Source organism: Zalophus californianus, chromosome 5 (assembly GCF_009762305.2).
Source record: "Zalophus californianus isolate mZalCal1 chromosome 5, mZalCal1.pri.v2, whole genome shotgun sequence".
Lineage (NCBI taxonomy): Eukaryota > Metazoa > Chordata > Mammalia > Carnivora > Otariidae > Zalophus > Zalophus californianus.
In genome coordinates, this window is record NC_045599.1 from 17876926 (window position 1) to 17888022 (window position 11097).

General features: G+C 44.0%; 1 protein-coding gene across 8 annotated transcripts in view; it reads left to right on the forward strand.

The window, feature by feature from the left end:
- SNX24 (sorting nexin 24) overlaps positions 1 to 2243 on the forward strand; it is a 154928-nt gene extending 152685 nt beyond the window's left edge. For all 8 annotated transcript variants that reach the window (XM_027606581.2, XM_027606580.2, XM_027606579.2 and 5 more), the window contains one exon: positions 711 to 2243. In XM_027606581.2, the coding sequence (XP_027462382.1) occupies positions 711 to 778 (68 nt within the window). In that variant the 3' untranslated portion in view covers positions 779 to 2243. The remainder of the gene's footprint in view (positions 1 to 710) is intronic.
- Positions 2244 to 11097: the final 8854 nt, after the last annotated feature.

The following is an 11097-nucleotide window of genomic DNA, read 5'->3' on the forward strand; positions in this document are numbered from 1 at the left end:
TATAATTATGTGCAGATTGAAGTTGAGAAATTGAACCTCTGGGCCGTGTGATGGATGGGGTCCCCCGTGCAAGGTATCCGTTCATATTTCACCTGCTCTGATAACTGGAATGCTCCACGGCGGATGCACACCTCTGGGTTTCCTTTGTATCTCCTCTAAAAATGTGGCTGATTTTTCCAGTTTGACAGGATGGTTTTTGTCAGGAATGTGCCCTTTTAAGTTAGGAAGACGGTCCCTGTTCCTCCTGCTCCCTGGAAGCTCGTGCAACAAAACGATCATCCTCAAGACAACTTGGACTAAACACTGCTGTAAACCACAATGGAAAAACTGCAGCCAAGTATTCCCAGTAGAAATCTTGGAATCCCTTCAAGTATATTGAGATTTTGCTAGAAATTGAATTGCCAGTGTAATCCATCTTCCTTGTGAGAAAACATTCAGATAAAGAGCTGGGGCCTAGCAGCATTAACCATTAGAACATCCCTTAAATCAATAAGCTACAAATCTGGCCGTGCATTCCTGCAGAGCCTGGTCATACACTGAAGTGGCTTTCGGCCGAGGCGACATGACAGATAGCGCGTCCTCAACAAGAGCAGGCTGCACGGTGATGCGGGTCCCTAAGTTACGAGGGGCCTCACCTTGTTCAAGTCTGCAAAATGCAGTTGCATTTTATTGCTGTGCCTAAGAAAAGCCGTTTTCCTTTTGTTTTTCAGATTTTCCAAATGTGGTTATTGAAGGAGTCCTCCATGGGATATTTTACCCCCATCTGCAGCCCAGGTAGAAATCCTCCATGGCTAGAAGAAGCTGAAGCAGGTTTCACGGAAATCGATATGTACCAAATTAACCTAAACTCTATGACATAACAGCTCTAGCTAGTGGTAAAATTCACAGTCCCAGCTTAATTCAGGGCAGGGACATTTCCATTAGAATGGTGCTTTTAAAAATAGAAACTGAACCAGGGCGGTGCTGAGGTTAAGGCCAAGTGTTTGAGAAGTAGAAGGTAGCTGCCAATTTCAAAACTATAGAAGATACTGGGAGCAGCAAGGGTAACAAAACAAAAGTTACTCTCTGCTTTAGTTGCACCATTTGCTAATTGAACATCTTATCCTGAATCATACTGAGACTGATCTACTTTGGTAGCTTGTTGTTGTTCAGATTTTAGGAGACACTAATCTTTTCATCATGAGAGTTTCTCGGTCAGTGACAGATACATTCTTCCGTGCTGGCACCGTGGGAGTATCACAGATACATGCAGTGCTAAATGTGAGTCAGAACTAAACTGGAAATTAAACGATGCTGACAGTGTTAGGGCATTTTTAAAAATCTTGTCATTGCTACTCACACTGCAGTGGAGTTGCATCCTACCTAGGGATTAGCTTCTAGTGTCAGGACACAAGATAAAATGGAGTATGGAGATTCCCCTTGACAGCCGTTTCGAAAGGCGCCATATTGGAAATCTGTGCGTCCAACACAACCAGATTTTCCTCTGGTGTTGGAAGAAAGGACTGTTTCCTCCGTTGAAGACCATTTGACGTTGTTGATGTTCGTTTAGGGCAATTTTGTATAGAACCACATACCTTTCAACACTAGAATCACCCTTCGTCCTGCAAGATGCTTGTCTTCTGAGAGACAGATGTGAACTGACCGTACCCGAGGAGATGCCACAGTGGTAGCACTTGATTTCCTCAAGGTTCTTCAACCCTCATTAGGGTTCACTCATTCATTAAACTGGTGGAATTATCACGGGATTCATTGTTATTTTCCTTATTGTTTCCTTTTCGCTGACCTCCTATATGGAATTAATGTTAAGTTCAGTGAATGATCTAACTCCTTGTACATCTCACTGACATTCATATTTTGAGTAATAAAGGACAAAAGCATATATGCAAACTTTATGTACGTGCTGTATTTGGGCATTTCATTGAAAACTGATTAACAGCTAGCCTGTTTATGGTTATTCATTTTACTAAGCTTCCGTGTGGGAGAAAAATATTTGGATTCAGAATGAATAACTAAATCATGGTTTTTGGTCAGGATCTAAATATACAGGTTTAAAGCCTGCTGCAGACTTTGAGGGATACCTTTATGATAGATGTGTTACTTCATGCTGGAAACAGGCAAGGACTCCGTAATCAAGTGTCATGAACCAAAAATAACTGAATACTCATGTGTGGGAGATATTTTTTAAATGTTTTGTTGTTAGCTATTTTGAGTTAAATAAAAACAAAGAACAAGAAGTATTTGAATTTGTCTTCTAGGATTTTACTGGAAACACAAATTGTGTCTTGTCTCTTTATACAGACACACACACACACACACACATACACACAACTTCTCGCATACTCATAGGCACTTATTTTTTTTAATTTTTTATTGTTATGTTAATCACCATACATTACATCATTAGTTTTTGATGTAGTGTTCCATGATTCATTGTTTGTGTATAACACCCAGTGCTCCATGCAGAGCGTCATAGGCACTTATTTCTAATCTAAGTATTAAATTACCTCATCTTTAAGCCAACAGGTACTCATTAAATAGGTGATGACTTACAAAGAGGGTAGGAATTTTTAAGATTTTATTTATGTATTTGACAGAGACAGCGGGAGAGGGAACACAAGCAGAGGGAGTGAGAGAGGGAGAAGCAGGCCCCCCGCGGAGCAGGGAGCCCGATGCGGGCGCTCGATCCCAGGACCCTGGGATCATGACCTGAGCCCAAGGAAGATGCTTAACTGACTGAGCAACCCAGGTGCCCAAGAATTTTTTTTAAATATAAAAACCAAGCATTTTTGATGGCACACTCCTCAAGAAATCTCTTCTGATCATTTTTTTAGTGATGACTTTTTATTTATTAATAATTTTTAATATGTAATTTCATATTCCGTTTCAATTCCATTATAGGAAATAGAAGCCACAGTAGGTATTTTAAGGAGAATGGACTAATAAGAAACTGGATGCTCATAGAATCTTTTGGAAGGGTGAGGAGAGTGAACTCCTAGTGGGTAATCCAGGAGTGACTTCCAGAATCCTCCAGCAACATCTGGTACCCACCTGCCAGGGGAGGTACAACCTTTGCATTAAGCAGGAATTCACGTAGTTAGGAGGCTGCTCCTGGAGCTACTGAGGTCAAAAACACCACTGCAGCTGTGATCCAGGTACTGGCAAGTAAGATCAGGAAGTCACTGTGACCACCGTTAAGTGCCTCATAGCAGCACCCAGGAAGCTGGACCCTGGGCTCTGGAACAGTGTCCAGTTGATACCACCTACACTACAATTGCTTCTCAACACCCATGGCCTTGCTTGCCCACAACTACAGCCCCACGCAGCGGGAAGATGGTCCTCACCCACTTCCATCTTCCACTCTGACTCATGAAAGTACATCCACTTGGCAGAACCTTATTATCGATCCCCAGCTTTGAGGGAGTCGGAAAGGGGCTGGAACTTTCTGGTCACTGCAGTTCAGGAATGGACATTGCAAAGATGACGGAATATATTTCCACAGTTGAAAATGTAGTAACGACACATGAAAGGATATGTAAAAAAGAAGAATCTCCCACCCTCTCCCTGTATTCCCACTGCCCACCCCCACCGCAAACACCCACTGTGCTTAGTGTCCGTGTACCCCTGCAGACAGGTTTCACCCACTGTGCTTAGTGTCCGTGTACCCCTGCAGACAGGTTTCACCCACTGTGCTTAGTGTCCGTGTACACTTGCAGAGAGATTTCATCCACATGCAAGCAAATAGTGGACATTTAGTGTACATATCCCATCCCCCCCCCATTTTTTACAAAACATGGATTTTTTTTTTTTTAAGCCTGGATTTTTCAAAGCATGGGTTCATAGACAATAGAACAGTAAAGAGTAGAGGAACGGAAACAGTAAAGAGAAGGAAGAGAAACCCCATTGCCATAGGAGGCAATGCTCCTAGTTGTTGGATTTGCTGGTGTGCCTGGGCCTGGTCTCAGATTTCCCTCAGTTCTTCATGCAGAGCCCCTCTCGGGCCTCGCCTCCACCACGCGGCCATTTCCGGACCAGCACACCCTCGGTGTCCTTTCTCCCCCACCCCAGGATTTAGACCCCTGGGCATCTATACAACCCCGATAACACTTAACCATCCCTACCTGGTAAGTCCTTAGTCATTTCACTTCGAAAAGCACAGAAACCTCATGATCACAGTTTAGAAATAACAAATGGCTGTCACCTCGTTGGTCGCCTTTGATCAAATGGTAATGGCTGCCTAACGTGCTCAGCCGGGTGTGCCGGTACAGCCATTAGAGTGGCGACTATCAAAAGCAGCCAATGACAAGTGTCGGCAAGGATGTGGAGACCTTGAAACCCTCATACGTTGCTGGCGAGAATGGAAAATGGTGCAGCCTCTGTGGTCTGGCAGTTCTTCGAAAGATTAAAATTACCATGCGATCTAGCAGCTCCCCCTTCTGGGTGTATACCCAAAAGAAGCCAAGTCAAGGGACTTGAATAGATTATTTGTACACCCCAGTTCTTGGCAGTATTCATGAATACCAACAGGTGGAAGCAACCCAAGTGTCCATCAGTGGATGAATGGATAAACAAATGTGGTCTGTGCATGCCATGGGGATACTTTTCAGTGCTAAAAAGGAAGGAAGTTCTGACACATGCTACAGCATGGATGAACCTCAAAGACATGCTAAGTGAAAGGACAACTCCAGTGTGATTCTACTTCTGTGAGGTACCTAGAACAGTCCAGCTCCTAGAAACAGAAAGTAGAATGGTGGTTGTCAGTGGCTGGGGGAGGGGGGGATGAGGAATTAATGTGCACTGGGTTTCAGCTAGGGAAGACGAGAAGGTTCTGGAGTTGGGGGATGGTGATGCACAATAGTGACTGTACTTTATGCCACTGAACTATATACTTTAAAATGGTTAAAATGGTAAATGTTGTGTGATGCATGTTTACCAAAAAGTTTTTCAAGTTTTATTTTTTAAAAGATTTTCAGTGAGTATGGATGTAATAATGCTAACCAATGAATGATACTTGCCAGGGAGCAGGAGGGATTTGGGCACACATACTTGGTGCAATGCTCCTATCCCCGACAGCCTCTCAAACAACAGTTCTCCCTTGGGGATACATACACATCACAGTCACCTGGGTCTCTGAATCACTAAATCTGGGCTGGATGGGTCCTCTCTCTGGGTACTTAGAAAAACTGCCGAGTTGATGCACCACCACATTGAGGATTAGGTTCCAGCATATGAATTTGGGGGTAGGGGGTGGGACACCAACTTTGAGACAGTAGCAGGACTCTGCAGAAGCAGCGAAGGTGACAGACCCCTGTGAGTCCTGGTCTCATTGATACCCTTTCGGAATATGTATTCAGTTACTCATCCACTCCTTCACTGACATGCATTTGAGTTCTCTCACCGGATTAAGGCACTGGTTAGGCATCTAAAGAATAGAGACATAATCGTTGTCTTCTCTTGGAATTTTTGGCCATTTCCTAGAGAGTGTCTTTCCTTTTAATTGAATTGGTTATAAAGTTCCGGGAATAAGGCTGTCTTCCACAGTCTCTATATACGCAGCTTGGAAGCCAAGCGTCCTTTTCATCTGGGCTTTGTTGTGGTTTTCATCCTTCATCCTTGATGGTAATTACAGATTTTGAATTCAGCAGTGGAAACCCAGGGAAGAAACAGACACTAACTCAAAACTGATATTTCTGCACCATTTATGTTTTCTGCCCCCACACAGACATAGTGAAAGTCTGGGCTCTGGTGAGGGTGAAGAGGCACTTATTTTTGTGCGAGGGGGAGGAGGGTACGTTAAAATGGTAAACCTCTGGAGTCCATGTAATTATCTAGAGAAGAACTTGGTTTTATATCCTAGGAGTAGAACTGTAAGTCTGACCTGTAAAATGTGACATATTTTCTGTCTCCACGACTCTCCCATCATCAGTCAGAGAGACCTCAACAGTGTCTCCAGCTTTGATATTCTATTTATTTGGATACTTCTGTGTACTGAGCTCCTACTGAGTGCTGCATATTGTTGGATAAGGTTTTTTCAGACCTCATCCCATTATAACTTTACAAACTTTTTATGAGCTTTTATTGAAGAAGAAAGTGAAGATGGGCGGGATTGGTAAGTAGCAAATATGACTGAGCGCCAATTTGGGCGCCGAGAGGTACAAGGCTAAATTCTGTCCCTAGATTGTCCCACTGAAGCCTCACGACATCTTTATGAGATATGTATTCTTACCATTCCACTTAACAGAGAAAAATGAAGGCTACAAAAACAGAACAGCTTGACCAAGGCTACCAGATAATAAGGGAAATCAGAATTTGAAAATTTTATCTCCCAAATTTAGGCTAATGCACTCCCGCAGCATCTTCCCATTACAACTGTTCATATTTGTGGGCCTATTTGAACCACACCACACATGAGTACTCAAATGGGAAAAAGCTAGGCGTGTAACAGTTGCTGATCTTTCTACACGACTTTGCAAGTTATCGGCTGCTTCCCCATCCCACATGATTAAACCAAGCTCTGCGCGTGCAGCTGCAGCCGCCTCCCGCGTCTCTCTGCGTCCGCTTCCACTGCAGTCTGTTCTGCACACCACAGCCAGAGATGTCTTCTTATTGTGTCCCTCAGATCATGTCACTTGCTCACAATCTTCCAGGAGCTTCCATTCCCACATGAAGCTGAAACTCCTGCCACCCTCTCCCAAGTTCCTTTGCTCTCCTCCCGTGGGTATTCATCTAGCTGATGACACTGGCGTTTCAGTCCCCAGGACTTGCCAACCCAGGTCCCTCCTTGGGACCTGCTGGTCTCTGCCTGAAACACCCATTCTCCCCTGAGAAGATGCTCATTCTCACCTGTTAGGTATCAGCTTCAACATCCCCTCCACAAAGAACCCCTCTTTGGTCACTGCACTCTGCACCATGATTTTTAAACATTTTTAGTATTGAAGTACAGTTGACATATATTAGCTTCTGATGTGCAACATGACTGAACAATTCTGTACATTACCCAGTGCTCACCATGATAAGTGCAGTCACCATCTGCCACCATACGTTATGACAATATTGTGGACGATATTTCCTGTGCTGTACTTTTCATCTCTGTGACTTAGGTATTTTATAACTGGAAGTTTGTATCTCTGAATCCCCGTCACCTATTTAACCCATCTCCCCAACCCCTCCCATCTGGCAAATGCCAGTTTGTATCTGTGAGTCTGCTTGTGTGTTTGTTCCTTTGTTTTTTGGTTGCCCGTATAAGTGAAATCATGCGGTGTTTGCCTTTCTCTGCCTTCTTGTGTATCAGAGCAAACTATTACTTCATAGCAGTTTTCACCATCTGTAATTATCCTCTTTGTTTATTTGTTTACTCTCCCTCCCCCGCAAAGAAGGTGAACTCCTCCTCCAGTGTGGGGCCAGGAGTAGATCTCAGGAGACACTGTTGAAGGAGTAGATGCCCAGCGCCTGTGTTCCCACCGAGCTCAAGGCTGGCTCCGTGCTTCGCAGCAGAAACTTCCTAAATGCATGTGGAGTCAGTGACCTGAATGAGGATGTGCTAACATCTTCCCAAATTCCCGTAATGTTTCATTACATCCTGATCTGAGAACAATGATTTCCTACAGTTGCTCACTAATTTGATTGGATTGGGTAAGTACACATTTGGATGATTTCTTCCACTATCCTTCCTAACAAATGATGAAGCTAATTCAGTGATTAGAAGCCATGGTTGGGTGACGCCCTAGGGCAGTGGTTTTCAAAGTTTGGACCTGGGGCCAGCAGCAGCAGCAGCATCCAAAAACTTGTTAGGAATATAATTTCTCAGGTCCTGCCCCCGATGTCCAGACTCTGATGCTCTGAGCGTGGGGCCTGGAGATCTGATAAGCCCTTTAGGTGATTCTCGTGCACGAGGAAGTTTGAGAACCGCACTAGGACATTTCAAATTATTTTCATGTTGCATATTTTTTAAATGTTTAAACTTTTTTTAAAACTCTTTGTTAATTAAAAAAAATAACCTCAATACTTTTAGGGGGAGCACACCCAGAGTCAGACATTGTCAGGATGGCTACAACAGAAGGCTGATGATACCTTTAGGACAACAGTCCAACACATCAGCATCTCAACAAAACCAATAAGGTATTTTATTTTATTTTATTATTTTTTTTTATAAAGTGTTTTGTTTTTTTTTTTAAGATTTTATTTATTTATTTGAGAGAGAGAGAGAGAGAATGAGAGAGAGCACGAGAGGGAAGAGGGTCAGAGGGAGAAGCAGACTCCCCACTGAGCGGGGAGCCCGATGCGGGACTCGATCCCGGGACTCCAGGATCATGACCTGAGCCGAAGGCAGTCGCTTAACCAACTGAGCCACCCAGGCGCCCCCAATAAGGTATTTTAAATGTAGTTAAAGAGAAGAGCTATCACACTTCGCAACTATCTTCTTTCACATGAACTTTTGTATCTGGTTATCATGGTAATTTTTCTTCACAGAAGACAACAAAAATGTTTTTCGAGATCCTTGGTATCTTTCTAAATTTGATCTGAATTTGAATGTGACTTCATGGAACTTACAGAATAATGTGATATTGGATGGATAAAAATCCCTGAACTTTGTCATTATGAAGTGTGTTAAGTGCTATGAGGAAAAATGAATACTTATGTTGCAAGGAAGATACCTAATTTAGATAGGGGCAGGGCAGGAACCTTCTCTAAGGAAGTGGCATTGAACTTGAGACCTAAAGAGTGCTGGAGGAATTCGTAGTGCAAAGAATGGGGGAGGGGAGTGTGTTGCAGAGACATCAGCAGGCTCTAAAGCCCTGAATCAGGAGAGAACTGTGTCAAGTCTCCACAAAAAGTCATTGAGTGTGGAGGAGAGTGAAGGGCTGACGCCAAATCCCACAGGGCTCCCCCTTGAGAGGTGGCATTCAAGACTTTGACTCATAGCCTACATGCAATGGGAAGCCATTGGTGGGTTTTACACAGAAGAAATATGATCTATTTTATTTTCTTGTATTCAGCTTTACTGAGGTATAACTGACAAATAATTTTATTTTTTACATTTTTTATTTTTTTATTAGTCATGAGACATTTTAAAATTTTTTTCAAGTTTTTTTTTATTATTTAGGTAATCTCTAAACCCCATGTGGGACTTGAACTCATGACCCGGAGAGCAAGAGTTGCACTCTCCTCCGACTGAGCCAGCCAGGTGCCCCAGGCATGAGACATTTTAAAGCATGAATTTTAAAAAAATCCTTCAGACAGCTTGCAAATATCAATGAACAATAAACCTTTTAGGGTAATGCACATGATGTATCACACTTGAGCCAATTTATTTTTAAAAGATCACTCTAGCTGCTGATGGAGAATGGACTGGTCAGGTGCAGGATCTGAAGCAGAGAGACTGTTAGGAGACCCCTTGAATAATCTGGGTGAAGAGGATAGGATGTGGATATTTAAGATGTATGGTACAGCTTACCAATGACCTTAGTGATGGATGTAGAAAGTAAGGGAGAAAGAAGTCAAGGATGGGTTTTGGGACTGCACAGTGGTTGAAGGGCAGTGCCGTTCACTGACTGGGGCTGAGAGTGGGAGGTTGGGACTTGCTATAGGCTGAATGTTTGTGTCCCCTCCCCCAAATTCATATGTTGAGACCTACTCCCCAGTGTGATGGTATTTGGAGGTGGACCTTTAGGAGGTGGTTAGGTCATGAGAGCAGGGAATTCCCTTGCCCCATGCACCATGCAAGGATACCACAAAAAGATGTCAGTCCATGAACCAGGGAGAAGACCCTCACCAGTCCCCAAATCGGCCACCATCCTCCAAAATGCTGTTTACAAACCACTCAGTCTATGGTACTTTGTTGTAGCAGCCTGAATGAAAACAGGACCCCTATCCCCAGGGAGCTCCAGGTTTTTTGGATAAATCCTTTCCTTCTTGGTCTCTCCTCCGGTGCATGCACGATGACCCCTCCTTCGTGACTTATGTCTGCTGCAGCATGAAAGCAAAACTAGATGCATCACTGACCCACCCACAGAGGGAAACTCCCGTGGATTTTTCCCATTGTGGTGATAGATTGGTGCTGAATTCTTTCCCACTTTTTGCACAAGGGTCGGGAAGATGCTCTGTAGCCAGGAACAGAGCAGAACACTGAGAGCGAACCTGTAAATGCACGATGTTGATACCCGCCTGAGTTTCCAGGTGGTATGTGGTGTGATCGTACACACTCTTCTCATTGACCGCCCCACCCCCTGCACCAGGCAGGCCACATGAATCCCCCAACAGATGAGGATTCAAACGTGAGGCTTTCTAGGGTGGACAACCTGACTTGCATAGTATTTACGACTGGAGAGTGCAGTTTCTCATCCCCTCTCAGGCCGAATCCAAAGTGCTCCACTCAGGACTGGGCCTCCACCATCAGATGCCAGCAGCCGGCCATGCTCGCAACCAAGGAATGACATGGAAGCCGGCTACCACCCACCACAGACACTGCCACTTAAATCTTTTTTTTTTTTAAAGATTTTATTTATTTATTCGTGAGAGACACAGAGAGAGAGAGAGCAAGAGAGAGGCAGAGGGAGAAGCAGGCTCCCAAGGAGCAGGGAGCCCGATGCGGGACTCGATCCCAGGACTCCGGGATCATGACCTGAGCCGAAGGCAGTCGCTTAACCATCTGAGCCACCCAGGCGCCCCTTCCACTTAAATCTTATCACCACCTGGATCTTCCCTTTGACTGTTGGACACCCACCTCATTTTTTGTCAATCTACTTCTACCAGACCCTTCAAACCTCAACTCCGAAGATACATATTTTTTAAAGGCAACAGTCTTTGAAAAAGAACAGAAACAGCCGAAAGATGAATGCCAAGGTTGAACAGTCTTTTAATTGGGAGGATAGTGGCATGTTGGGTTCTCTCCATAGCCTCCCAATCCTGACTCTTGAGTCTTCTGTTGGAACTAGTGATGGGATGAAAATTCCAAGTATGGATTTTGTGATGCATTTAGTGTTGACTTGAATATTTGTCAGTTGGACATTTTTTTCTCTCTCTCTTCCAGACGGGACTCCTGTGACTCGTCACTGTTGTTCTCTTAGTGCCAGGTGCTTTTCCATCACTCAAGAACATCAA